Genomic DNA, 27,061 nt, shown 5'->3' on the forward strand with positions numbered 1-27,061 from the left:
GATCAGCTGGTGGAGGTGATGGAGACATCCAATCATCAACCCAACATATGTAATATTGTACAGTATACACTGCCACATGTGAAGACTTTGGTGTAGTGTTGTGTGATCACCTGTCAGTGTCGGGCACTTTCGTTGTTGGCGCGGTTGTGTCTCGCCGCTTTTCGGCCGCGGCCACGACGCTTCGGGAGAATGTGCTCCGCGGAGCGTGATCCAATGGGACAAAAGCGTTGGCGTTTTATAACGCGCTATGCCCGGAATGCTGGCGCATGGCTTGAATGGAGGTTTGAGCAACCACGGGAGAGCCAACACAAGCCCACACACCTTTTGCATTCTCACGCTTTCAGGAAACGGTGACCACCTACACTACTGCCCTTCTTTTACTTGCAGCTCCAGCGCCCCACAGGCCTCTGCTTGAAGTGATGGTACGCGTACCACCTTCACCCTCCCTCCTTGAGGCTTTCTTGTGGTGCCCGCAAAAGGGTAATTGGGCTTTTTAATTGTGAATATAATTATTTATTATTATATATTTATGTGTACTTGAACAGGGGAACAGCGGCAGTGCAGGTCCCATACAACTGCCAGCACAGGTCACCAGCCAAGACCTGGCCCAAGTCTGGGTTCGTAGTGCTCCCACGCACCGACGACTCCCCTCACGCACTCACTATTTTTTGGTTTTTTTCTACTCAGGATCGGTACGACAAGCGCAAGAGCGGAGAGCTGAGCTCCGCCAAGGCCCACAAGTTCATGAAGGACCTGGCCCACGTGGCCGGCCTCAAGTACGACAAGGCCGAGGCCGACCGTCTCATCCGCTCCGTTGTCGACCACCCCGACACTACTGCCGCCGGCGCTTCCACTCAGCCGCAGCCCAGCGGCAGCAGCAGCGGCAGCGTGCCCCGGAGCCCGCGCAAGCAGCAGGAGGCGGCGGAGGGCGACGTGCGGGTCGACTTTGAGCGCTTCCGGCGACTGTTCCTCGTCGTGCTCGAGAAGGAGCGCGAGCAGCAACAGCTGCTGCAGCAGCAGAACGAGAAGCAGCAGCAGCACGTGAAGCCTGCGTCGGCAGCGCTGCTGGGCAGCCGCAAGCTGAGGAGCCACCACCAGGCCAGCAAGACCCACAAGGCCGGCACCGGCGGTGGTGGTGTGCACCGCCAGCTTTCGTCGTCTCTCAAAGAGGTCCAGCGGCGAATGCGCCAGGAGGCCGCCGAGGCCTCAACCGATTCAACGACCAGGTGGCAAGTCATCGGCGATGACTACGATGACAACGACAATAACGAAGGAGAACATAGGAAGAAGGCGGCGACGGTCGGAGCGACGATGAGCGCGACGATCGCCGAAGCCGTCATGGCGACGCGCGATCGCACGCGGCGGGAGACCATGCTCGGCACGCAGCGGCGGCCGACAGTGAGCCCCACCAGCGACCAGGCGCCGCCGTCCTCGGCCGCGGCGACGTCGACGGGCGAAGCCCACGACCCTGCTGCCTCGGGCCACGTCTTGACGGCGGCCGACGAGGCGGGCGCGGTGGTGGAGTCTGCGGCGAGCGAGGTCTCGGCCCGAATGTCGAACTGCGGGACGATCGAGACTCGGGCGCGGCGAGGGTCGGCCAAGACCGGAACGGATCCGGCGGTGGTCGACGATGAAGTGCCACCCGCGGATGTGGCTGGACTGGAGGGCGTCGCAGGTTCGCCGAAGGAAGAGGCAGCGGAGGAAGAAATCGCCAACTCGATAAAGAACGAACGCGAGGAAGCGATGAGCGAAAGCGACGAACTGAAGAAAAACGAAAGCGAAAAGCGAAAATGCGGAAGTGGAGGCGGTGAAAAGAGAGAGCGACGATACTAGAACGTCGCAGCCCAACAAGAAAGAAGAAGAAGAAGAGCCAACAACAACAGCTCTGCCGGAGTTGCGTTCGCCCCGACGAGCCGACAGCGCCTCGGCACTCAGACAGCGCTCGCCATCCGCTGGCGGAATCACCGAACCACACAAATCCGTGCCCGTAGAGGAATCCGAGGTATGTGTTGTGGCGTGTTGTGTTTCTTGTAATGTGTGCGCGTGTGCGGCGCTGTGTGTGTGTCTGAATGAAGTGAACGCGCAGCCGACATCGGAGGTGGGCAAGGACAACCTGTTGGTCTCGCTGGCGCTGGTGCTGATCCACCTGGCCTCGCCCCTGCGCCACCGCCACCTGCTCGCCTGGGCGCTCACCCTCATCGCGCTCGTCGCCTGGCTCCTCCTCGCCCGCGCCATCCGCCTGCTCTACCTCCGCGCCGCCCTCGACTGCAAGCAGCAGCTCTGCACCGACGGCCAAGGCCCAGTGACGTCACCGCCACCTTACACGGGCCTGGACCGGGCGCTGCTGGGGCTCGACCGGGCGGTGGTGCGGCGGCTGCTGGGTCCGCGCGCGCGAGTGCTGGCCTACGGCGCGGCCTGCTTCGGGCTGGCCAGCTTCAGCGCTGCCCACGACCCGTCGCTGGCGGCCCTGTTCGGCCTCGCGCTGCCGTCGGTCATCCTCGGCTCTCTGCGGTGGAAGCACGACGTGCCGACGGCCGACCCCCTCAACCTCCTCTCCTTCGCCGACGGCGCCACCGTGTTCGGAATCATCACCGGTGCGCGTGCGGTGTGTGCGTGTCGTGCCGTGTGCGGTGTGTGCGTGTGCGTGTGCTTACGCGATGGTGGGGAGTACAGGTTCACTGATAGCAGTGTCCGGGGTGGTGGGGTACATGGTGATCTGCACGTCGCTGGCGATCTCGATCACCCTGGCCACGTGGCACACGCGACGCTGGCTGCACGGCCTCAAGCCCAGCGGCGTCAGCTTTGTCCGTACGTCGGCCACCGCACACGCACGACACACATGACACACGCACGCGCACACACGCCCCACACACTGACATGCATTTCCAGGCGATTTTCTGATGGCGGTGGTGATCTACCCGCTGGTGGGGGCCACGGTGTTCGTGGCCTGCATGGCGCTCTCCTTCTTCGTCTCCGGCCTCCTCTCTCGCTCATCTTCGGCCAGATGTTCATCGGCGACTGGTGGGCCTCTTCTCTCCCCATCACTCTTGTTTGCTCTCCTGGTGGTCGCCACGGACTCTCCAACCAACGACGCACGCACGCACGCGCACATGCACGCACACGTTCGTGCAGGCACGTCACGCTGCGCACGGTGTTCCAGTTCATCCTGCTCACGGGCCTCGTATTGGCAATCATGATCGGCAGGTGGCCGCATGCACTCCTCCGTACGTTGCCCTGTGTGTGTGTGTGGTGTGTGTGTGTGCGTGCGCGCGCGCGCGCGCTCGTGTGCATGTATGTGTGGTCGCTGCTAACACGATCATCATCGTGATCGAATGTTCTATCAGAGGGCGGCTCGTCGTTGGGCGCGGGGTTGTCGCGTCCGCTGGTCTCGGCGGTCAGCGTGCTGTGCCTCCTATGCACCGCCATGACCACTCTCACCCTCCTCCGCTCTTCTCCGTCAAACTGAACATACTCAAATATAAGATCTTATTTTTGCTTTCTTGTTTGTTCCCTTTCCGAACACCTGGCTGCTGCGTGGGACGAAGGCGCGGTTGGCTCACAATTGCTTGAATTACAATGCATACCTCCGGGTGGTGTTTAAAGGCGCAGCAAGCGCAATCGAGCCCTCTTTAAAGCCTAATGAAGCAAGAACGTACTCTCACTTAAAAGGGGAACATTGCCGTGTACGCCGGTAGGAGTCCACCGGTGATTGCCTTAAAAGGTACAACTAAACTGTAAAAGCACAAGACGGTTTGCATCTGCCAATCAGATCAAGTGACGCCACTTAAGTGGCTTCTATATTTTGTGCAAAAAAGGAATGGTTGAGGTGCAGCGCGTCTTTCACCGACGAAGATCTGGAGCTTTAGAAGATGTCGGGCAGGACGTAGTGGTCCACGGCGCGCGAGGTGTTGGTGGTGATCTCGAAGCGGATGGCGTAGACCCACTGGTTCTCGAGGTCGACCAGCGCCGTGGCGTTGATGTCGAAGCCGTTCTCCTTGTTCACCGTCGACAGGTTGGGCATCGGCAGCTCGGTCTTGCCGTCCTTCTTGGCCTCGAACAGGAGCTTGTCGAGCAGCGTCTTCGTGACGTAGGTGGTGCTGTTCGAGCCCCTGCTGCTGAACTCCACCCTCTTCTCAGCGGGAACCTCCACCGCCTATTATTTAAAATCGTGAGTAAAATGATTTAAAAAAATGACAATTACAAAAAGATAAACAGATACCATTTAAAAAAGAAGAAAAAAAGAGACGAACCTGAGTCCAGACGTTGCCCTCGGCGTCGGTGTCGTCGGCGGAGACGAAGAAGGCGACGGGCGTCTTGAGCTGGGCCGCGCGCGACTCCTTGGTCGAGAGGTAAAGGGGCTGGTTGCGGTGCTCGATCACGATCTCGGCCTTCTTGCCCTCCTTGTCCTCGAAGCTGATGCGGATGCGGAGCGGCGACGGCAGCGAGCCGTGGGCGCGGCGCTCGCGGTCGAACTGGCGCGCGTTAACCTTAACAGCGCTGTTGATGGCCAGGTTGAGCCTGGCGTTGGGCTCCAGCGTGAAGCCCTCGTGGCGCGCGCCGAACTGGTAGTTGTAGTACCCCTGCTTGTAACCAAGCCTGCACACGACCGCACACACGACCGCACGACACGCACATGTGTGTCAGAAATCTGAACATGTTGAGAATATGTGGAGGGGAGTAGTAGAACGTACGAGGTGGTCATCTCAATCCACTGGCCGTCCTTCTCGTAGGCCGACGAGATCTTGGTGAGGGCGACCTCCTTCTCGAGCGGGTTGAAGATGGCCAGGTTGTTATAAAACTTGTTCCAGTAGCCGTCGCTCTCCCTCCAGCCCTGGTCCGGCTGACAGGCGTCCTTCTGCTTGATCTCCAGGCCCAGGTCGCCCACAGCCACGTTGTTCTCCGGCACCGGGCTCTCCACAATACCCTCGGGCTCCTGATCGCCTGCACTCACCACGTCAGTCATCATTTAGGCGGTGTGTGTCGTGTCGTGTCGTGCTGTGTGTTGTGTGCGATGGCATGCGAAGAATGCAACGTACGGGGAAGGAAGTCCTTGCCAGGCACGTAGGCGGGACCTTGGCGCACGGGCGCAGGGATGTCGTAGGCCTTGTCGGGCATGCCGAAGAAGGAGTTCTGGATGACCTTGGGTTCGCCCAGAACGAGGCCGTCGACCTTGATCGGCACCACCTCGATGTGGGCGCGAGCGTCGCTGGTGGCCTTGACCGACAGCTCGGCGGCGGTGACGACGCCCGCCTCGATGATGAAGTGGACCTCGATCGCCCAGTCCCACTTGCCGTCCTTGACCGCCTTGTGGGCGATCAGCGCGCGGCCCTCCTTTTCGCCGAACGTGCGCAGGCTCTCGGCGTCGAACAGCTCCAGCTTGTCCACCTCCGTCGCGGCGCCGCCGATCTTGACGTAGATCTTGTTGTGCTTGTGCTTGCCGATCTCGGCGTAGCGGGCCGGCGCCGTGCGCGGGTTGCCCTCGGCGTGGTCCGTCTGCGCCACCTTGTGGCCGCCCTTCTCCAACAGACTGTCACAAACAAATTCAGATAAATATGATTAAAAATAAATATGATTAAAAATAAGGAAGTAAATTCTAAAAAAAAAAGAGATAAAGATAATGAAGTGGAAAATGTGAGTGTGGTGTTGCAGTTGCATGTGTGGCGTGTGGCGTGTGGCGTGTGGTGTGTGGTGTGTGGTGTGCTGGACATACGGGACGTGGAGCTTGAGCCAGGTGGGGAAGTCGAGGGCGTTGAGGGCGGAGCCGTCGTCGATGACGTCCTCGATGAGATCGTGCGCGTTGAGCAGGAAGCCGTCGGCGGTGAGGAGCTCCTTGGCGCGGGCAGTGGGGTCGCCCAGGTGGTTCTGGAAGCGGCGGTTGATGTCCTCGATGAGGCGCTCCACCTTGTCCGTCACGTTGCCGCACGGCACGACGAGCCTCGACTGACCGAACACCACCTTGACCTTCATCTTGTTCGCCTTCATGGTTGGGTTGATGTTGATGTGGGTGTGCTCTGAGCTGGTGCAGGACAATGGTCTGGGGATATGGTCCTTTTGTACATGTTACAGGGCCAGGTTCACCGAAGCTGCAGTAGGCGATTAGATGGTTGGTTGGGCGAGTGTGATGTTGCTGGTTGGTCCGAGTATTTCCCATATTATTCTCCGCAGCCAATGGCATGATCCCATTGCCGGAACATGGGATCTTGACCTGGTTGAAGTTAAAAGCCCAAACTCTGCTCGCCTATTGGCCTGGCGTACCGTTCGTACTCGTTGAGATTTTCCACTCGCCCCTCGCCGAGTAAGGAACGCCGAGTACCGCCTGTGGCCTGCCTCCCCAAGCCGTCAGCCAAGGTAAGCAACTCGCGCACCACAGTGTCCGTCCCCGCGGCCCACATATTGTTTGACGATCCGACAAGATCACTACCACTGATCTTCTTCAACGTCTACAGCTCGTTCGTACCCGTACGTGCTTGCTCGACTGAACGACACGCAACAACGCCACAGATGGTGGGCACCGTTCTCCAGCAGCAAGAAGAACGGGCCACCGTTCGCCAGCAGCAAGAAGAACATCAATTCCACGAATTGTGTACAATGCCCTTCTGCGAAGCTGGCCACCACCTTTTACTTGATTTATATCTCGTTTTATATCTCTTTTATAAACATTTCTGTACAGAAGACTCTTCAGGGGGTAGAAGAGGTGATATATATGGGGGGGGGACGGTTAGGACTCGCGCTGAGGCCCGTTCCTGTCGGTGGTGCTCACTTGCCAGCTGGCCATGACCTGAACGATGCGACGTCGTTCCACCTCGTCCGAGTAGAGCCGCTTGAAGCCGGGACTGCACGGCGGGAGTAGCTCCACATCCTCTTCATCGTCACGAGCGCCGTCTAGATTGATGAGCTGTAGGGAGTACTTGCGTCGCGGCTCCATCTCGGGCGTGTAAGAGGGGGCGATGCCCAGCCGCTCCTCGAACAGCGCCAGCTCCCACTTGGCCAGGGCCACGGCTCGCTGCTTGGCCGCGTAGTCCTCGCCGTCCGCGGCCACGTCGAGCGTAGTCACCTTGGCAGATCGTCGTCGAAGAAGACGAAGTCGAGCCGGCAGCTTCATGCCTTGAAGTCTGTGAAGTAGTGGGTAGAGAAGCGCTGCTAGGGCTGAGTAGAGGGTCGATTGAAGCGAGTAAAGGGTCCGACTATGCGAGCAGATGGTGGTAGAGCTTGGGAAGGGGGGAGGCAAGGATGTAGAGGCAAGGATGGGATCTGTGTGGAGTAGAATGGACAAGATGGAGTTGTCTTTGTAGAGCGCTGGCAGGTTGGTTGTGTCTTGTGGAGAGCAGAAGGTGCAGAGTGGAGCAGAGTGGAGCAGAATGGCCATAAATAGGAGCCTGGCTCGTCGTGCCACCTGGTGGGCAAGGCGCGGTGAGGTGTGTCCCCTGCCACTATCTTCAGTGAGTGGTGGCACATGGCCTTGAAAAGGGCAAAGCTTGCTTGGCACCTTGACTCCTTTGAGACAAGCTCTCCAGCTTACACTGTAAGCTGCAACGCCCGTGACTTGTCGTCCGCTTTGCAGATCTTCTGCGTTGGCGCAAAGCAAGGCCATGTCAAGTCACAACATTCCAAAAATTGTACAGAATTCTCGCCACTGTCGTTGTGTCATTTCCGCCGAAAAAATGTGCACACGGCATTGGTTGCACCCGAAACCAAGCAAACCGAGGTTGGCATGACCGTCGGCTTGTTCACGTTGGGTAATCACACACTGCATGTAGCTACCATTTGGTTCCTGCTGACTGAATCTGATTGATCAGAAAAAACCACATTGGTTAAGGTGGCGGTGTGGTCAAACGTCAAGCATGTCTGGAAAACTGCGGACTCTGCAGGTGTTGTAGTTGCACGCACCACAACCGAACAAGAACCTAACCTCCCGAGAGCTTCAGCACCCATAACACAAAGACAATGGGGGAGCTGCGACGCGCCTCGTCTGCACTCTCCCCAGCAGGCGTCTTGGCCATGCTCGCAATCCTCTGCCTATTCCCCTTGTGCGCCCCCCCCCCCACCTCCCTCTACATCCTTTACACAACATACCACAGAAAAGAGTCGGCTATTTTGAAAGAGGTGTCCATATTTTACCATATTTGGTAAAATTAAAATCAATAATAATATATGTGTGGTGCCACGCTAGGGGGAGCCGAAGCTGTGGTGTGACGACGCACAACGTGATCGCCCACCGCGCGCAGCAGTGGCTGGGCGACAACTACCCTGGTCTGCGCCCCTACGCCGAGCTACTCCGCGAGCCGGCCAACCAGCAGGCCTTCCAGAATGGCGCGGCCTTTCCTGACTGGGGCTACACGTGCCCACTGGCTGACGTCGGCTATCCCCTCCTGCCCAACATGAGCGAAGCCGCACATTGGGTGCCGTCCCGCTTGCGTGTGCATATGTGTGTGTGCGGTGGTGCGTGTGCGGTGGTGCGTGTGCGGTGGTGCGTGTTGCTGACACAAGAACGAACACACGCAGCCACCGTTCCAAACGGCGGTGGTGGAGCACATTCTCCAGCACTACCCGAAGGCGAGTGGCGACGGGACGTGGCCCGACAGGGCGCAGAAGCTCATCGCCTTCCTGCTGGGCGTCGTGTCACATTCCGTGGCTGACATCACGTGGCACGACATCGCCACCGCCGAGTACATTCAGCAAGGTATGTGTCGTGTGGCGTGTGTCGTGCGGTGTGTAGTGCGAGGCTCATGGTGCGAGCTTCCAGGCTTTATCCAGGCGCTGGCGGAGGCCGACTACTACGTGCGTAACAGCTCGTACAGCGGCACGGAGCACTCGGAAGCCGACGCCGGCGGAGAGTTCATGGCCGCCTACGAGCTCGATCTCTCCTTCCTCTCCGACACCTGGTGCGTTCACTCTTCGTTCTTCCTCTTTCGCTCTTTTCCGTTTCGTTTTCTTGGCACACAAAGTCGCCGACAGCTCAATGCGGTTGCTCTGCATATGCAGGTTCTTGCCGGCGGAGGACCTGGCGCAGGTGTTCGCAGCGCTCAACTACAGCGTGCCGCCGTGGGTCATCAGCACGTGCAACAGCGAGCTCTACGCAGAGGTGATGGCCATCAAGGTACCTAATCGACTGTTACTGGCCAATCTCTGAGGCGCTGGAAAAAGTCTCATTTTCTTGGGGGACTGTGTTGCTGGTGTGAAACAGTACTTGGGCAAGGCGCTGTACCCCGAGTTTGCCAAAGATGCGCCGTTCATGATCGACCACTATCAAGACTACTGGCTGGGTAAGCGACACGACACACGAAGCACACAACACGCACGACACACACGACACGCACGACTGCACAGGATGAAAGGAGTGATGCGTGGTGGGTCATGCAGGAGGGGTGAACGACATGGCCTCGTGGACCACGCAATGCTGGCCCAATGTGATCTCCGCGCTGGAGACCGGGCGGCCCATTCGGTTCTGCTTCGAAGACCAGGAGGGCTTCCAGCCATTCACCGACGGCGGGGCACGCATAATCATGCGTCAGGTATGACGCCCCATGTGCGGCGAACATTGCTCGCATTCCTCCCTGTCACTGAGCGGTCTGTTGCCCAATGCAGCTGCGCCGGGAAGGGCTGGCCCAGGCGCTCCACCCCTACTCCCAGCAGATCTCCTTCGAGCAACGCATCACTCCGTAACTCCCCCTAGCTATGCTTGTGTGTGTGTGTTTGTGTGTGTGTGTGTGTGTGTGTTGTGTGTGTTTGTGTGTGTGTGGGAGGAGTGCATTCACACAAGCGCGATGTCGATACAGGGATGGTGTGGTGCTCTTCAATCCCAGGGTCAAAGAGCCGGCGGCAGCTTCGCCAGTCAATTTTGAGGCTGTTATGCGGCTGAAGCTGGGAATCGACAAGCTGAACGCCGAGCATTGCGAGTCGCAGACCGGACCCGCCACAGGCTCCTCCCTCTCCTTCTCGTACTCTCTTCGCCACGCACTCGCGCACGCACGCACTCGCGCACCACGCCTCGCCTGGCTGATCGACTGCCCGACTCTCTCCTCCATTTCTTCTGCAGAGTCCCGATCGGCTATTCCTACACCGGCGAGAGGTGCGTCCTACGCACCATTCACACCACCACCGCAGCATTAGCATTGCTAACTTTTTTTGTTATTTGTTTTTCTCATCACCAGCTTGGCGACGGCCGATTTTGACGGTGACGGCCTCGAGGACTTCGTCGTTGGCGGTACGTCGACCTGGCCAACGAGGCCCGCTCGCTGCAGACACTGACACTGCTGGGCATGCTACAGCACCGGGCTATACCCCGTTGCATAGCAACCGGTCGCAGGTGGGGGCGGCCTTCGTGGTCTTTGGCGCTGAGGCGACGGCACAAGGCCACCACACGGTCGATCTGGCCGCAGCAGCCGCTGGACATGGAGGAAATGCCAGCGCTCCGGTGGTGTGGGCCTTTCACGGCCACGCCTCCAACGAGCGATTCGGCGAGGCGGTCGCCGCCCTGGACTTCAATCTCGACGGCGTGCTCGATCTCGTCGTCTCCGCCCCGGGCTTCGGGTTCGAATTGCACCTCTGTCATGCGTGTCGTGTTGCGTGCCGCGTGTCGTGCCGCACGTCGTGCTTGTCGTGTGCCTCGCGTGTGTCGTGTCTGTCGTGTGTGTCGTGTGTGTCGTGTGTGTGAGGGTTGCGTCGAGCTGATGAATGGCGAGCAGGTCGGGCGATCTGAGTTACTATGGGCGTGTGCACGTGTTCCTGGGCCGCAAACACGGCGGCAACAAGTTTTCATTCTCCCCGACGCCCGACATCGTCATCGCCACCTATCGCTCCTGGACCAACCTCGGTACTCACCCCCCCCCCCGCCTCGTCGCTTCGTTCTTCTTCATTCTTTTTTCGCAATTAAAGAATGAAGCCCTGATGGGCGGGCGGTGGCGGGGCAGGCTACGCGCTGGAGGCCGGTTGCGACCTGGACGGCGACGGGCACCCGGACCTGGTGGTGGGCTCGCCCTACGCCCGCGGACGGGACCTGCACCTCGACACGTGGGAGTTCTTCACCTACCAGCGCGGCGCCGTGTCCGTCTTCCTCTCCTCCACCCTACGGCACCCCACCCAAAACCACCTCGACTGGAAGTACGTTAGACACGACACGACACGACCAACGGCACGACACGACACGACACGACACGACACGACACGACACGACACGACACGACACGACCAACGACACGACACTGAGTTGCGCATGACACACGCAGACGAGATGCGGATTGGTTCATGGAGGGCGAGGCGGCGTACGATTGGTTCGGTTCGGCGATGGCCTGCCACACGCGGAAGTCGGGCGGGAGCCTGCTGGTCGTGTCCGCGCCTGGCGCGGCCGACCCGCCACCCGCCAGAGCGGCCGCGGCCGGGTCTACGGATTCCTCTTCACCGCAGCCGTTGCGGGGGCCAGTCCCGGTGCACCGCCGCTCACCGCGCGCCGGGTCTTTCGGCTGTCGGGCTCGCGCAAGTTCGACCACCTGGGCGTCGGGTTGGCTCTGGGCAACCCCTACGGCGGCGACCACTCGCTCTACCTGGCGGTCAGCATGCCCACCCGGCCCGTCTACTATTGTACGCTCGGATCCAGTGCCAGCGCCAGCCCGGCTGAGCTCAGGGGTCGCATGGCTCACTGCGTGTGGGACCCAAGATTGGTTCTGGGAGATGATGCAGGCGGGCGAGGTGGTGCTGCTTGATGTGGAGCGCGACCTGATGGATCGGGGCAACGTCTCTATCGACCAACTGCGTACGCCACACGCTCGCGCACACGCACACACACACACACACACATGCACACCAGCACACCAGCACACGCACACGCACTCGCACACAAGCACACAAGCACACGCCCCACTTCATGGTCGGTACCCAGGCTGGCTGAGTGAATTTCGTGGACCAAAATAGGGCCACGCACGACGTTCCAGTCCGAGCAGAGCTACGCCCGCTTCGGACAGTTCCTGACCTTTGTCGATCTCAAGTGAACCCCCAATCCCACAACACTCGCAACACGCGATACACACCACTCACGACACACACGACACTCACGGCACACACCACACTCACGACTCTGGGGCTGGACACAGTGGCGATGGCACGGACGATCTGGTGGTGGCCGAACCGCACTTCGCCGCCGATGCGGGAGCCGACGCTGGCGCTGTCTTCGCGTGGACCGGCGGGCCGCACTTCCCGACCGGCACAGTCGCCCCCGTACGTCCCTTCGCACAAAACACGCACCTACACGCACTACACACACGACACACACTAGACGCACGCGTGCAACACACGACCGGAGAGATGTTTGTTTTTGGGCCAGCCGTGCAAGTCGTGGTTTACGCCTTTGTTGCAACCGCGCGAACACCCCACAACACACACCGCAGGCTCCGGCGAATTCCGCTGCGCTGTGTGTTCGCTCCGAAAGGCCGTTCGCGCTGTATGGCCGGCGCGCGGCGGTGCTGGACTTCAACGGCGACGGCAAGGCCGACCTGCTCCTCTCCGGCCCGCGCGACACCACCGCCGCACAACACACACTGACACCCACAACCACCCACGTACGTGTTCTTTCCCTTCCGTGTGTGTTGTCCTGTCGTGTGTCGTGCGTGTAGTGCGTGTGCGCTGATCAACTCCGACGCGTGGGAGACGTGCAGGCGGGCTCGGTCTCGTTGATTCTCCGCTGACGAGAACGGCAAACCAGGTGGTGAAATCGTGTAAATTTTGAAGAAAAGAAATCTCCATTGGCAATATCCCGGTGTGATATTTAGTCGACGATTTGAATAAATAACCATAAATAGGATCTAAATTGGCCCATACTTTCCCATAACCAATGTCCCGTGCGGGCCTTTCGCCGCGTGCTATTGGCCAATGCTTACTTCCTGCCTTATCTCCCCGTTTCGCTCCTTATCTCGACCTGCAAGATCTTCCCGCCGGTCCGCGCACGGTGTATTCGTACTCGCCCCTTGCAAGTACAAGTACGAGGCCGGCGCCACACCAGTCCATTTGTTTTCCTCTCCACTAACACACAACACACAACACACCGCGCAACGCAACACAACAGTCAACACAATGCGGCTGCTCAAGACGACCAAGATGACCGAGGAGGAGCTGCGCCTCCGCAACGAGAAGCGACGCGCCCGGGCACTGACCCGCTGGGAGCGCCTCCGGGCCATGCAGGACGACGAGTACCTCCACCACGACCAGCCGCCCCGGCCGGAGCGCAACAACAATGAGGAAGAGCAGGAGCAGGAGGAGGTGTGTAGCAACACCACTCCGACCACTTCGACCACCACTACCACCACGTCGAGGCCCAGCGCCAAGGGCAAGGAGAAGGACAACGGCAGCGGGAGCAGCAGCGAGAGCAGTGAGGAGAGCGAGGAGCGCCAGCAGCACTCACGGCGGAGCAAGTTCGCCCATCGGAAGCTGCAGAAGAAGAAGGACAGGCGCAGCCACCGCCGGAGCGACCACCACAGCGGGAGCAGCACGCAGAGGCCAACGGCAAGGTCGGCGATGACTCCGTTCGGCTACGTGGCCACGTCCGGGGCCAAGCGGCTGCAGCAGCTGGAGCAGGCCAACGCGATGACGCGCTTCTTCGACGCCCTGGGCGGACGCGAGTCATAAGACGACGACACCATCAAGTCGAGCGCAATACTTGACCTTTCGCGCCAAAAAAGCGCACAATTTTGTGGCGAGATAGCTGGCCAGAGTCATAAAAACACATCTTTCAATTAATTGATATCTCAAACAATACCACGTGGTGCAAGAACAAGAAAGGGCCAAAGCCTTGTCCTTGTCTTCTTGTGCTCTGCTGGTGCAAGTTCTCCGCGAAGGGGTGATAGGCTTGGCAAGTGAGCCTGGCCTTGAGGGCAGTACACCAGACCACACGAGAAGAGACAGAAAACGCACAGACACCACACCAGCAAGAACACCCGGAAAGAACGCAAAGAAAATTCAGCCACCGAGTCTGTGAATACTTCACATTTTTAGAGATTTTACCACGAGTTTGCAGCCGTGGGATTACGCGAAATTTAGCGTGCTATTTGCGGTTTTGGCGCGCTTTGGTTTGGCGGGAAGCAGGCGACGTGCGTTCTCGCTTTCCGTCACCTGCCGGCGCAGCTCACCACTTCATGTGTTGCCCACGGGGCTGAGCGGCCTACAAATAACCTCAGGCCTCGCTTCCTTCATCTTCATCAGCCACAACGCACAGCAAAGCAACAGCACTTCCTCTCAACTCCATCTCTTTCTTCACAACACAACACAACACAACATCTCAAGATGTCGTTCCTGCTCTCTACTTGCCGAAGGTCCAGGCGCAACGACGACGTGCAGCCGCCCCTGTCCGGCTATGCCAAGTGGACGCACCGCCTCCAGAAGGAGCTCGTCAAGGAGAAGGAAGGCGAGGTACGTTCATCTTCTTTCCCCCTTTCACTCTGTTAAGATGTCGAGAGATTGCAGCACGCTCACAGCCTCGCCTTCTTCTTTGCCTCTACAGATGAGCCACATCATCAAGATTCCTATCGACGACGAGCTGCGACTCGGCGAGTACATGGCGCTTGACCAGCCCGACCCCAAGGAAGAGGTCCTGCCCGAGACTATCGAGAACCGGAAGCTGCAGCAGCTCGACGCCATCTCCCACTGGATTCGCGTCTCTAACCAGAACACCGCCTAAAGGGACCAAACGTCAACTCTCCACAACCCAGGCTTTGCATCTTCTACGTAGGCTCGACTTCGATAGCGAACGACGGCGACAGAGGAACGGCCTCCCTGCACATACATCCGTCCACCCACCACTCGACCAGCAGCACAGACTCTTGTACTTCGTTGTAAATAAGACAACTCTTTCTCTACGTGCTCGCCCTCTTCTTTATTGACCATCATCGCCTTCTTCACGTAGAGAAGTAGAAGTGTAGAGAAGAGAGAGAGAGAGCCATGGTGACCAAACCGCTCACGACGAGGATGAAGTGGAAGTGGAGGCGGGCTCTTCGACCCACGACTTCCTGCGTCCGGGCGGCTTGCCCGCGGGCTCGGGAATGGCATCGTTCGGGAGCAGCAGCCTCATCACGTCCGTCAACGACATCAAGCCCTCCGGCTTGCCCTGGTCGTCCACTGGAAACCGCACATCACACGACACGACACGACACACACACAATCGCACGACAGGCGTGGAACGTAGGAGCTTAGACTGAGAGATGTAGAGATGTCGAGATGTTGAGAGCGCGAAGTACCGAGCCAGAGGCGGTGGACGCGGTAGGTGCCCAGCATGTTGATGGCGTCCTCGATGTACGTGCTCTTGCGGCACGTGAGCGGGAACAACAGCTTACCCTACACATGTGCCGGGCACAGTCAGACACCGCACACACGGCACACCGCACACCGCACACACATCACACCACACAGCGTGGTACCCCGGGGGTGATGGAGGCGATGCGACCCAGGAAGTCGGAGATGTTGAGGAGGAGCCAGTCGAAGTTCTTGTGTCCCAGCCCGCGCAGCTCGCTGGCCGAAAAGTTGGCCACCAGCCGCCCATTCTCGTCCGTGATCGCTACCGCGCTCACGTTGTGGAAGAACATCTACGTGTGCGTGAGTTAGCACGTGTCGTGTCGTGTCGTGTCGTGTCGTGTCGTGTCGTGTCGTGTCGTGTTGTGTCGTGTCGTGTGCGGAGCTTACGAGGTAAATGGCGTGGATGGCCAGGGCGTTGGTGGACATGCAGATGACGTTGGTCGACGTGCCCAGCTGGAGCTCGTCGATGGTCTTCCCACCCAACACCCCGAGCGACGAGCCGGTCAAGTTCTTGAGCATCAGCTGCAGCACATCTGATGTGTGTCGTGCCGTGTCGTTGGTCGTGTCGTGTCGTGTCAGAAGTACATGATCCGAAGAAGATGATGTTTGTGGAGACGCACCGGACTGAGTGACGATGCTGGTGAGGACCTTATTGGTCTTGTTGAAGACCGCCGCTCTATGAAGGCCCGCGGCAAAGTGCTCCATGGCCTGCAGCACCGTTCCCCGGCCGTACACCGGGAAGTACATGTCCGCCTTCGACGAAGCTGATGTGTAAAAGAGAATATGTAAGGATTGTAAAGAGAATATAGAAATGTATATGTTCATAAAAAAACTCTCCATATAAACATGTTTAGAGTGATGTACCCATGACCTTCTTGACGTGGGTCTGGCCGAACTGTTCGCCCTTGGCCTGGAGGGTGACGATGTCGTTGGCCCAGGCGCTCCACTGGGCCTCTTGCATGTCGTGCCCGTGCGTGACCAGGCGCACGATGAAGGTGAGGATGTCCATCACGTCCACGAAGCCCAGCACGTCGCGCGAGTCCTTGCACAGCACCGGCACCGACAGAATGCGATGTTGGGCCAACAAGCTGATGCACGTTCAAGCCAGAATGTGAATCAAAAAAAGATGCAAACAACAAGGCTCTACAAATTCTTGAATCGTCGGAGTACTTGATGACGTCCTTGAGCTGAGCGTCCTCGCGAACTGTGATCACTTGCTTGTCTCCCACCTAGCCAGAAGAAGAAGAAGAAACAGACCATATGAATGCAACAAGAAGATGAAAGGTAAGGAAGAGAATCGAGATAGTTTACCAGCTGGTTGACGGTCATCTCCTCGAGGAGGCCCACCAAGGGGACGGTGGTGGAGTCCACCTTCATGCCATGAGCGGGCAGGGCTGCCTTGGGCAATGAATGCACCACCTCCTGCGCCACTGGACCCACTGCACAACTCATTACTGATGTTCTCTTCTTGCTCTCTTGTCTTCACTTGGTTGTGCTAAATGTTTGCTCTGCTCCTCTTTCTTCTTCCTTGTGGTCTGTTGCTCCTGCTGGTGTTTGCGCACCAGAGAGTGCCAGCATGTTGGCTGCATTTCTGCCAGTCTTCATAGGAACTGAAAGTGTGACCCACCTTGACCCACCAATCAGAGATTCAAGCAACTTAAAAACACCCAATGACAACTTGATAAATAAAGGTGTTCCAAAAAGAATATTTACTCTCAGTAGAAGGTGGTCTTGAAGGGGATGTACTGGGGGCTGTCGGTGAGGGAGATCTCCAGGTGCTCGCCCTCCAGGAACGTCAGCGCGTAGTTCACCAGATGCCCGCGCACCTGCTTCAGCTCCTTCTCCAGCTGTTGCAAGAAGTGAAGAGAAGAGAAATCAACCCAGTCAGTACCTACAGACCATTCCAGCACGCACGCACGCACGCACGCACGCACGCACGCACGCACGCACACGAAGAGGTAAACACAGGAGTGCGCACCTTGAGCTTTTGGTCGAGCGGGACCTGGTGGAAGGCGTCCTTGCGTCGCTCAACCTCCTTGAGCGTCTGGATCGAGTTCTGGGGCATGTAGGGGAACACCCTCTCATACAGCTCCGTGTTGCTCTGGGCCACATGGTCCCTGCACCGCACACAGTCAGAAACACGGCACGACACGCACCATCACACACCGCACACGCTGCGCACACCGCACACACGACACGTACCAGTAGGCGAGGCCTTCTTCAGAGACGGGGTCGCTGATGAGCTCAAGCAGCTTCTTGTCGTCGTTGCCGATGCCGAGGTGCTCCTTCCACAGGGACATGCGGAGCGAGTGGCAGAAGCGACCCATGTAGAACGGCTGCCCGCCCATTCGACCCGCCACCATGTCGTCGTCCTTCACCCACGCCGCCAGCTCCGAGTCCCGGTATCCGTCCAAACTGTGTTGCGTGCGATCGTTGTTGAGTGCACCGCACACACACACACACACACACCGCACACATTGCAGCTTACCTTCGGTCGTTGATGTTGGCCGAGCCGATGATGGCCTCTTGGTCGTCAATGATCAGGAGCTGGACGTGTGAAAGAGAGAGGAGAGGAGAGAAAATGGTGAGAAAAGTTTACGCGCGCGCGTCGGTGAATGTTGACGGGGTCGCTGGGTACCTTGGCGTGAATGTAGACGCCCTCGGTGACGGGGCCCACGTTGAAGAGGTGGCCATGCGAGCGCAGGGCGTGGAAGGAGATGTACTTGCTGGCCTCCTCGAAGCTCACTAAAGAAACCAAAGATTAACATTTTGTATGTCAGCCACCACTCACGCAGCTCTCAACTTTGACTGGTCGTGCGTACTCTTGAAGCGGCGCTGCAGCTCCCTGAAAATCGACCTTGGTCCCTTCCAAATAGTACTGTGTTGCCTGGACGAACACAACACGACACACGACACACCGGCGCACACGGCACGACACACGCGACACAAAGGTGGTGAGGGTGGACGGGAGGAGAAGGGGGACAGGGGGACACAGGACGTACAGGCCGATGATCTGTCGGTTCTTGATCTCGGAGAGCGGACCCATGGCCGGCTCGCCGGGCACGAGGATCATCACGCGGAAGGGCTGGCGCTCGCGCGCGGCACGACCGATGCGGGACACGAGTGCGTGGCCGATCGCGTTCTGTGGGCCGCTGCCGCCGTCGAATCGCGAGATGAAGAACTGGATGACGTGGGAGAACCACAAAACAAGCGTGAGAAACGAATGCAGATGCTCACCCGCACACGATACAACACGCAACACGACACACACGACACAACGCGCAACACGACACACCGACAGGCACCAGGAGAACGACGTACCTGGTTTTCGATGTAGATGAAGTGCTTGGCCTTGTTGATGAGCGCAAAGTGGGCGTGGCACAGGGAGGTCTCCTTGCGGTTCGCCCCGCTCCACATGGCCATGCTCCGCACCATCTGAACCGAACAGGCCACCGGATTGGGCGTCATCTGATGGTAAGGGTGGTGCGTGTGCTCAGTGAGTTATCAATACACCGCACACGACACACACACACACACACGACACATACCTGGGTGTAAGGCTCGGGTCCGGAGACGCGGCACTCTTCGGTGAGAATGCGGTTGACGTCCCACCCCGAGTTATCGATGACCAGCTGGGCAATGCGCTCCCGCTCGCGCTGCTGGATCTGCTCCGGGACCAGCAACAGCTCCGGTAGGTACGGGTCGCTACCGTCGGCCAGGAGGGCCTCGTGGTCGGCGTCGGTCGTCGGGGCCTTGCCCTTGCCCTTGCGGTCGTGCGGCTGCAGCGCGGGCACCGACAGCGCCGTCACCTCGTCGCCCGTCGTCTCGTCCACGGTGGTGATCACCACCGCGCTGTGCAGAGGCGTGTGGTCGTTGTCGTCGGCTTCGGCCTTTGGCGCCGCCAGCTCGCCGGTAGTGTGCTGGCGCTCGCTGACGCGCTGGGTCTCATCGACGTCCGCCGCCTCCTTCGACCGCGACCTGCTGCGGTGCTGGCGCTTGCTGGCGCGACCGCTGCCGGCGTCGTCGGCCTTGGCGTGGTGGCTGAAGGGCCGCTTGAGGAAATTCTTGATCTTGGCCAGCAGGCCGCGGCCGCTGTGCTGGTTGTCCTCGTTGTTGGGCGCGTTCTCGTCACGCGGGTCCTCGAAGCCGCCGTCGGGGCCGAGGCACCCGAATCGCTGCTCGTTGACCAGCTCGTAGCAGCGCCGCCAGCGCCCGTTGGCCGCGGCCCACGCCATGCCGCCCAGGCGCTGGGTCTGCTCCGGCGTCAGGCCCGCGTCGAGACCACCACCAACGCCGCCGGTTTGGAAGAAGGGGTTGGGCAGAGGCTTGAGCACGGGGAAGCGGGGGCTGATGGCCTCCATGACCGGCAGGAACTGCTCGTAGTAGGTAAGCTCGGCCCGGTGGTGGTTCCACCGCTGCAGGAAGTTGTAGGCCAGATCGACAGCCGCCTCTCCATCTGCATTCGCATCATTAGCACACGACACCACACTCACAGCGCGCACGACACGCACACACCGCACACGATAGAAGACGTACCGACGCTCATCATGATGTCGTGCCAGCCACAGCGGGGCTCTGTCTCACGGTCGTGGACGTCGACAAAGGGATCGACGAAGGGCGGCTCCGCGATGTGGAAGTAGTCGGCGCCGGGCCAGAGCGTGGTGAGCCGGTTCTCGTCGGTGATCACGTGCTTGTCCGTGTCCCACCGCCCGAACGCCACGTCCATCCCACCAACGAACCCCTGCCACAGCCATCCACATCATCTCAGCTCAAGCGCGTCGTGTGTGTGTGTGTCGTGTGTGTGTGTGGTGTGTGTGTGGTTTACCTTGACGTGTTTCGTGCCGTAGTCGACGACCATCGCCTTTTGGTGGTGCGAATACGGGTGCGTAGGCGCGCCCTTGAAGTGCGGGTGCCGCATCAGCTTGATGTTGGGGTGGAGGTTCATGAGCCGCTCCTGGAACGTGCCCGACCCGTGGTCCATCGCCACCTTGGGCTCCTTCCACAGCAGGATATAGATCTTCACGCCTTCGCGTGCCTTCCGCAGCAGCAAGTGGTCGAAGCGGTCGTCTTCGCGGAAAGGCGGAATGCGGCGCATGTACATCTCGGCTGCGTGAAAGGCAGTCAGTACGACACACAACACACACACCCGACAGAAGTCTACGTACGAACGAGGCGCCACGAGGAGAGCAGGATGTTGTGCTGGGCGGCGGAGATGGCGGCGGCGAGGGCGTAGAAGGCGTCGCGGCCGTCGACGAACCAGCGGCAGTTGATGTTGCGCCGCACCGGCACGTAGGCGCCGTGGATGAAGCCCTGCATGGCCCAGTACTGGATGCCGACGGCCCACTTCTGGAGCTCGCCCGTAGGATCCAGGCTGATCGTGCCCGAGCGCATCTCGAGCACCGGGAACTCGTCTCTGCCTCCGCGCAGCACCAACTTGGCGGGGTAGTGACTCTGTGTAACGTGTGTGTCGTGTTGCGTGTCATGGCTTTAGCTCGAGAGTAGAAAGACATGAGTTCGCGCGTGTTGCTGACTTGTGTACCTCTGCTTGCTCGATGTGCACGCGGAAGCCTTCAAGTGCGATGACCTGATCAGGGATTCGCGACACCACACGCGCGTGAGTACGTTTTCGTGTAGCTGCTATGAACCCATGGAATGTAAGGAATGTGTACCTCCAAGGCGTCGCCGCGCTGCTTGGCGTGCTCGTCGACGTACAGCACCGCGAAGCCTTCGACCAGGTCCACCAGGCGTCGCTCCCACTTCCTGTGGTTGCGGTTGACCAGCAGATAGCCCGACCTGGCGATGAGCTCGCGTTTCTGTCGACAAACAGTGCGTGTGTGAGCGTGTGTCGTGTCGGGCATGCGTCAGCGCTGGCGGGAGGGGGGAGGTACGACGAACCATCTTCATGGAGAGACCGCCGTCGCGCGTGACGAAGCACTGGGTCGCTTCGGCGCTCTGTATGAAGTTGCGCGCGTCGGCGTGCAGGTGGTTCTTGAGGTATTGCTCGTCTTGCTGTCGGCGCGTCATCTTCATCCGGGCCGCCGTGAAGCCCGAACCGAGCGTCACCTCTGCGCGCAAGCAGCGAGCGCGAAAAACATCACACCACACTCATATATGAGAAATGGCTTATTGTCCTACAGCCTTTGGTATTTGAAAAGTGGAAGGGAAAGACGTACCGTGCGCTGCAGCCTGCTGGTGAGCGTACCAGGCGAGCTTCAACGACTCCAGATGACTCGCAGGCTGTGAAGAATGTGTCGTAACCGGTTAAGAATGTGGGAAATGTGCGTGAGCGGGGGGGGGGGAATGTAAGGTACGCGGTAGGGTTGGAGGAGCAGGACTTTGTCCCGCTTGAGCCAGGCGCACAGCTCATCGAGGTAGGAGAACTGCTCGTCGCCGAGGCACCACTTGTTCTCCGAGCGGGTGAAGTACGAGCAGCCAAGATAGACCGTGGGCTCACCAGGCGTCCTATGACGATTCTTAGAATCAGACACACACGACACACACGACACGGGCAGCAATGGCGTACTTGTCTTCGACCCAGGTGGCACAATAGCCGGCTTCGTTGATACCAGGCACCGCGCGCACGAAGTGGAGCAGGAATGTGCCAATTGGCTGGTCATTGAGAAGCAGCTTGGCTTCGTCCAGCGTCTGCACCGCCTGGAAGTTCTTGTCGGCCACCAAGGCGAACACCTGCCCGACAGCCACAACAGCGACGACCGTCAGCATCAACAATTCAAATACTGCTGCGCGGCCTGGAGCTGGTCCGCACCTTGTCGAGGAGCGCGTTCTGCACGGCAGGCAGCGGGAAAAAGCGGAGGAAGTGAAGGAAGGAGGAGAGGCGAACGCGCCCGGTGAGCTCCCGCTTGAGCAGCACGTCCTGTCGAACGTGGGACAGCGCGCCCTTGAGGTGGTCGTCGAGACCCCACTTGCGAATGCGCTCTTCGATCTCCACCGGCGACAGCGCGAGGGCTTCGTTCGTGTCCCACTCGGCTGTGAACACGACATACCGAACGTGAGTATATACACACAATATGTTCATATGTACATAAATTAAACAAAAAGCGACCAACCACGGTGAAGGCAGACTTGTATACCGATGAGCTGGTGAATGACGTAGAGGGCGAGGATCTTGTTGAAGTGCGGATGGTCTGTGGGCGGCGGTGCTGTGCATGACGACTCCAGGGTCGCCGAGTCGATGTCTTCGTGCATGTGGTCGCGCAGGAACGCGCGCTCGAAGTTGGCCCAGCTCACGCCGAAGAGGTGGTCTTCAACGCTGCGACGCTGCATCATCAACGCCGAACTGCTCGAGGCAATGCCGCTGGTGCCGGCCCCGATGGCGCTGCCCTGCTGGGCTGTGGCCTCCAGCGCCACGGCCTCCTTCCAGATGTCGCACGCCGCCGGTTGCGGCACGAGCGCGTCGAGTATGAGGCGCTCCAGCGCCTGGCAGATGGAGCGGATGTCGGGCCTGGCCTTGGGGTGTTGATCGAGGCACGACGCGATCAGCTCCTTCATTTTGTCGCCCTCGGGCGTCCCACTACCGAGCGCTCCCTGTACGCCGCACGCACATCAGACGTCTGCTTTTGGGGTGCACGCTGTCGTGTGTGTGTGTGTGTGTGCTCACCGATAGCTGTTCTGGGAAGGGCACAGTCTCAACGGCGGTCTCGAGCGGTACGGCGTGAAGCGCAAGGATCTCAAAGAGAAGCACGCCAAAGGCGTAGATGTCGGCCGCGAGGGCCATGGGCGTGCCGGAGCCGCCGGTCTCCTCGATTTCCTCCCCGTCCAGCACGGACCCGTCGTGATCGGGCACCGTCGCAGCTCGCAGGCCGCGCAGGTTGAGGCCAAAGTTGGCCAGCTTGCATTGTCTGTTCAACACGTCCACCTGTTCATCCATTGTAGTGAAGGCCATAACAGCAGCGTCGTGTCAGTCGCCCGACACACACGACACACGACACACACGACACACACACAGAGAGAGAGAGAGAGTAATACCAGGACGTTGGCCTGACACAAATCGCCGTGGGCGATGCCGCGCATGTGGAGTTCCCTCAATCCGAGGGCGCAGTGCCACGCGATGTACAGACGGGTGTGCAGCGGTATCTGCATCTCGGCGATGTCCCGGCCCTCGTCGTCAACGCCGCGCCGCACCTGCGCGATGACCGTCTCGAGGTCCACCGCCGCAGGGAGATGCTCTCGCACAATCTGGAGGGAGATCTCGCTGCAGTGTGTGTGTGTGTCAGTACTGACAACGCCTTTGAGCGGCAACACTACACTGTTGTCGACAGTGGCTGTACCCAGTGATAGCTTCCTCAAGGCGTAGCACAGAATAGCTCCAAATATTGGGGTGATCCTTGACGCTCCTAGACTTGTCTCAGTCAGCGCACGACACACACACCACCACCGCACACGACGCACACGACTTGCCTACCTGAGGAGTGGAAAAATTGTGGGGTCGAGTAGCGAAGCGGCTGAGGGCGGCAAACGGATGGACTGCACCTCAACCACCTTGCGATTGAGCACGCCGTAGCGCTGGCCGTCCTCGAGGCCCACCGGTGCCCGGCTGGAGCTTGAGCTGGAGTTGGACCCTCGGCACCGGGCCTCGTCGCAGAAGCGGAGCCACTGCGACGAGTCGGCGCAGATGAGCTCCTCGGAGAGCGCCGGCAGCGCGGTGGCGCCAGAAGTGCTGCGGCTGCGCGCAGCGGAAGATGAGTAGGAAGATGTAGTGGTGGGGAGGAGAATGGCAGGTGGTGTAGAGGATGTAGAGGAGGTGAATGGCTCCTTGGCTGCGACGAGGTCATTCATTGTGGCGGAGGAGGCGTGATCGCTCTCGGTGGAGGCGCTGAGCGAGGGGATGGCGGACGGTCGCAAGTAGAACAAGACATTGCGCTTCGAATCGAACATAGAAAAGTAGATGTGTGGATGTGGCAGGCTCTGACGGAGGTTCACAGTGCGTGTGGTGCAGAAGAGGCAGTTGAGCGCTAAGAGATGATTAATTGGCTCGAGATGAAAAAAAATGAATTAATCGAATTGATGGAGGTCGTGTGGTGCAGGAGTTGTAGCGAACAAGGCCTCGCCACCGCACCACAGCGGGGTACCCAGCTTGAAGCTGCCCATTCAAAGGGGCGAACATGCGCGAAAGTAGTGGCGAAGGTGGAGAAAAGAGGCGGGAAACTCCCCCTGCTCAAACCAACTCCCAACCTTGAGAATTCCAATAATTGGCTCCCTTTATTCTAGCTACGCCCAATCACAACACCCCAGCTGGGAAAGGAAAACGAAGAAACAACGAAGGAACAAAGTCAGGTCACGTGGTGGGTAGGTGGCAGGTTTACCTTCTCCCTGGTGTCATGCAAGACCATCAACTAGGAGTACTGAAGACTAGAGCTAGAGTGCTGTGGATACACTGTTAAAATACAAAATTACACACGTGGGCTTGGCTTGTTGTGCGCCCGGCCCGTGGGGCAGCTCCTGGTCGCCCGCTTCTTGTCCGCCACCCGCCGGTGCCTGGATGTCGCTTCTTCCTCCTCTTCTTCGTCCTTCTCATTCGTCGGCTTGGCAGGCCGGCCGCGTGGTCTCGTTCTCGGGGCTGCCGAGGAGGAGTCGCCCAGCAGGAGCATGTCGACGAAGAACGACGACGGGGCCTGTCGCGTCGCGCACCGCTCGAGCATCGGCAGCTCCCGCATGGCCGCCACCTGATGCAGCTGCGCCGCGGGCGAGCTCCCCAGCTGGAAGACCGGGCCGGCCGGCAGGTTGCCGCCCATCACCGCCGTCTGTTCCGACGGTCCATCGGCGTTGCTGTTGTTGTTACCGGCGCTATCGTCGCTTTCGTCGCTTTCATCAGTGTCGCTGACTTCGTCCAGGTGGTCGGCGTCGAGGTAGCGCCGACTGCGTCGAGCTCGGCTGCGACGGCTGTTCTCGAGCCGGCCGTTGGCGCTGAGAACCGTTCCAGGCACCACAGCTTCTCCCGCGGCCTCGGCAGACTGGGCTGCCTGGGGCTCGCTACGCAGTACGTTCTCCCATCGGGCGAGGGCGTGGAGGCGCCGCCGCTCCTGCTCGCGCTCCCAGGCGGCCTTCTTCTTGGCCTGCTTGCGTTCGGCCTTGGCGATGGCCTTCTTGCCGGTGGCGGTCTTCTTCCACCTCGGGGCCTCGTCGGCTTCTTCCTCGTCGGCCGCGGCCTTCCTCCTCGTCTCCACCAGCGCCTCGGCCTTGCCGTTGTTGGCCTTCGAAGACAGGAATGGTAGCCTCATCCACTACGAGGGGCGTCTCGTGTAGTCGCTCTACGGTCGCTTGGGCCTTGGGCTAGGTTCGGTTGGAAGGGTCGTCGTTCTAGAGGTTTGGGGGGGGGGCAGCTGCTCGTCTGCTGGGCGGACTAAAAGATAAAGATTGTAGTTGTTCTACTCGGTCTGGGCTGGAAGAAAGAGTAAAGGTCTTGTGGAAGAGGTGATTCAAGAGTGAAGGAGGACCAGAAGGGGCAAGTGGGGAGAGTGGGACTACTGTGAAGCGCCCGTCGTGGCTGGTGTGGCGGGTTTTGTGGTTTGGTGGAATGGACAGCACCCAAGGTGACGTGTCCATGCCCTTTTTAGCGCTCTTCGCATTGGCCAACCGACAGCCGAGGACGGCCAACCCAGGTGTGAAGTGCAATGCTCGTCGCCTAAATGCTCACCCAAGCGTCGTGGAGAACCGGTAGAACGCGGTGAACGACCAGCACTTCAAGGAAGGCGCCGCTCTGGCGCGAGACAGCGCAGGAAGGCAAAGGAGCCAGTGAGAACACTGAGTATGTACTTCTCTTGTAGCGGCCTACACACTTATGCACAATATGGTAAGGCCAAACAAAATCAGACAACCAATTGCATTCCACTAATCGAACTTTATCTCGCACCCAGATAACCATTATTGGCTTATCTACCCTATACGGACCCTCGGATGTTGAGGGTGGCTCATCAGAAAGGAAGACTATTGACCTAACAGATGGTAGGATAGGCCGAGAAATTCCCTTTTTTGTCGCCAACGTTTCCACCAATGGGCGAAATTGCCGACTTATGTGCAGAGTTATGCAGCAGGAATTATTAAATACCATAGATTCCACGTAACATAGACCCAAGCGCGGACCCTTTCCGTCGACAACAACAAAACAACAAAACAAAACAACCATAGATTCCACGTCGCCAGGTGAACTGTGTTGGCGCGTAGGACAGAAACTCCAACGCCACGGTGAGCTCAAGCGGGCGAGCGCACCACGCGACGAAGAACGCAGTGGTGGCCAACCGGCAAAAGATCGAAGCTGCAGAACTGGAAGAAGGAGTGGAGGCATGAAGCTGAAGATCAACCTTACCCGAGGTGGGAAGGGGGAGGCGGTTGCTGGCGTGGGAGCGGAGGAGGAGAGAGGCGAGAGCAGCAATAACAACAAGAAGGAAAAGAGGAACAGCAAGGAGAAGAAAAAGACGAAGAAGGACAGCCTCACCAAGCCCCCCAAGGAAAAGAAGAAGGACAAGAAGACGGAGAAAGATGTAAAGGCTGCACCCACGGAAGATGAGGCCACCAAATTGACGTCATCATCGAAGAAGCAGCTGCCCCTGCTGCGATCATCTCACAGCAAGAATCCTGTTCCGCCCTCTGAACCAGAGGCGCCCACCAGCCCTCGCGGAGCTGCGGTTTCGAAATGGGAGCAGGCACTCCGTAATGAGGAGAAATCCAAGTCCCCTGCAGCCGATTCTACGCCCAGCAACCACCAGCGATATGCTACCACCACCGGGGCCGCGCCCGCTGCCCCTACCATTAGTCCGCTCGATCTTAGCGC

At 59.2% G+C, this 27,061-nt stretch overlaps 10 protein-coding genes across 10 annotated transcripts in view; 5 read left to right on the top strand and 5 right to left on the bottom strand.

Annotated features, from left to right (window-relative positions):
* Positions 1-256: 256 nt before the first annotated feature.
* ACA1_147680 (uncharacterized protein) lies at positions 257-3,466 on the top strand (the record flags this gene model as incomplete). The annotated part of the gene is given in 13 exon segments (XM_004335224.1): positions 257-281; positions 388-428; positions 546-617; positions 688-1,515; positions 1,536-1,620; positions 1,676-1,807; positions 1,818-2,002; positions 2,087-2,594; positions 2,674-2,808; positions 2,890-2,969; positions 3,005-3,021; positions 3,133-3,224; positions 3,345-3,466. 13 exon segments carry the CDS (start codon positions 257-259, stop codon positions 3,464-3,466), a joined length of 2,322 nt encoding a protein of 773 aa, XP_004335272.1.
* A 396-nt stretch (positions 3,467-3,862) lies between these two features.
* Positions 3,863-5,982, bottom strand: ACA1_147690 (uncharacterized protein; the record flags this gene model as incomplete). The annotated part of the gene is made up of 5 exons (XM_004335225.1): positions 3,863-4,153; positions 4,251-4,596; positions 4,692-4,941; positions 5,037-5,527; positions 5,711-5,982. The coding sequence occupies 5 exons, from the start codon at positions 5,980-5,982 to the stop codon at positions 3,863-3,865; spliced, it is 1,650 nt and encodes a 549-aa protein (XP_004335273.1).
* Positions 5,983-6,718: 736 nt separating this feature from the next.
* On the bottom strand, positions 6,719-7,102 carry ACA1_147700 (uncharacterized protein; the record flags this gene model as incomplete). The annotated part of the gene is made up of 1 exon (XM_004335226.1): positions 6,719-7,102. One exon carries the CDS (start codon positions 7,100-7,102, stop codon positions 6,719-6,721), a length of 384 nt encoding a protein of 127 aa, XP_004335274.1.
* Positions 7,103-7,944: 842 nt separating this feature from the next.
* Positions 7,945-12,677, top strand: ACA1_147710 (FGGAP repeat domain containing protein; the record flags this gene model as incomplete). The annotated part of the gene is made up of 20 exons (XM_004335227.1): positions 7,945-8,027; positions 8,171-8,399; positions 8,503-8,680; positions 8,744-8,882; positions 8,983-9,097; positions 9,185-9,263; positions 9,361-9,512; positions 9,586-9,659; positions 9,804-9,938; positions 10,037-10,069; positions 10,152-10,204; positions 10,269-10,530; positions 10,686-10,813; positions 10,911-11,104; positions 11,226-11,577; positions 11,654-11,749; positions 11,908-11,980; positions 12,087-12,210; positions 12,381-12,551; positions 12,648-12,677. The coding sequence occupies 20 exons, from the start codon at positions 7,945-7,947 to the stop codon at positions 12,675-12,677; spliced, it is 2,700 nt and encodes an 899-aa protein (XP_004335275.1).
* A 385-nt stretch (positions 12,678-13,062) lies between these two features.
* ACA1_147720 (uncharacterized protein) lies at positions 13,063-13,614 on the top strand (the record flags this gene model as incomplete). Its single annotated transcript, XM_004335228.1, has 2 exons — positions 13,063-13,178; positions 13,308-13,614. The coding sequence occupies 2 exons, from the start codon at positions 13,063-13,065 to the stop codon at positions 13,612-13,614; spliced, it is 423 nt and encodes a 140-aa protein (XP_004335276.1).
* A 654-nt stretch (positions 13,615-14,268) lies between these two features.
* On the top strand, positions 14,269-14,662 carry ACA1_147730 (uncharacterized protein; the record flags this gene model as incomplete). The annotated part of the gene is made up of 2 exons (XM_004335229.1): positions 14,269-14,394; positions 14,486-14,662. The coding sequence occupies 2 exons, from the start codon at positions 14,269-14,271 to the stop codon at positions 14,660-14,662; spliced, it is 303 nt and encodes a 100-aa protein (XP_004335277.1).
* A 276-nt stretch (positions 14,663-14,938) lies between these two features.
* On the bottom strand, positions 14,939-16,650 carry ACA1_147740 (CBS domain containing protein; the record flags this gene model as incomplete). Its single annotated transcript, XM_004335230.1, has 8 exons — positions 14,939-15,099; positions 15,219-15,315; positions 15,399-15,563; positions 15,661-15,806; positions 15,894-16,037; positions 16,138-16,361; positions 16,444-16,502; positions 16,585-16,650. 8 exons carry the CDS (start codon positions 16,648-16,650, stop codon positions 14,939-14,941), a joined length of 1,062 nt encoding a protein of 353 aa, XP_004335278.1.
* Positions 16,651-16,988: 338 nt separating this feature from the next.
* On the bottom strand, positions 16,989-24,381 carry ACA1_147750 (phospholipase D active site domain containing protein; the record flags this gene model as incomplete). Its single annotated transcript, XM_004335231.1, has 25 exons — positions 16,989-17,120; positions 17,252-17,390; positions 17,476-17,688; positions 17,762-17,820; positions 17,912-18,018; positions 18,096-18,160; positions 18,276-18,454; positions 18,595-18,708; positions 18,822-19,729; positions 19,810-20,014; positions 20,099-20,379; positions 20,439-20,724; positions 20,813-20,857; positions 20,943-21,086; positions 21,169-21,338; positions 21,447-21,510; positions 21,585-21,735; positions 21,797-21,960; positions 22,040-22,057; positions 22,115-22,260; positions 22,365-22,818; positions 22,892-23,149; positions 23,260-23,415; positions 23,764-23,950; positions 24,332-24,381. 25 exons carry the CDS (start codon positions 24,379-24,381, stop codon positions 16,989-16,991), a joined length of 4,695 nt encoding a protein of 1,564 aa, XP_004335279.1.
* Positions 24,382-24,804: 423 nt separating this feature from the next.
* Positions 24,805-25,511, bottom strand: ACA1_147760 (uncharacterized protein; the record flags this gene model as incomplete). Its single annotated transcript, XM_004335232.1, has 2 exons — positions 24,805-24,850; positions 24,922-25,511. 2 exons carry the CDS (start codon positions 25,509-25,511, stop codon positions 24,805-24,807), a joined length of 636 nt encoding a protein of 211 aa, XP_004335280.1.
* A 1,062-nt stretch (positions 25,512-26,573) lies between these two features.
* Positions 26,574-27,061, top strand: part of ACA1_147770 (uncharacterized protein) — a gene marked incomplete at both ends in the record, with an annotated part of 1,103 nt that continues 615 nt past the window's right edge. Inside the window, 3 exons of the mRNA XM_004335233.1 lie at positions 26,574-26,867; positions 26,900-26,940; positions 26,961-27,042. Coding sequence (XP_004335281.1) covers positions 26,574-26,867; positions 26,900-26,940; positions 26,961-27,042 — 417 coding nt within the window. The remainder of the gene's footprint in view (positions 26,868-26,899; positions 26,941-26,960; positions 27,043-27,061) is intronic.

The sequence above is a fragment of the Acanthamoeba castellanii genome (assembly GCF_000313135.1).
Source record: "Acanthamoeba castellanii str. Neff unplaced genomic scaffold scf7180000084714, whole genome shotgun sequence".
In the NCBI taxonomy this organism is placed as follows: Eukaryota; Discosea; order Longamoebia; family Acanthamoebidae; genus Acanthamoeba; species Acanthamoeba castellanii.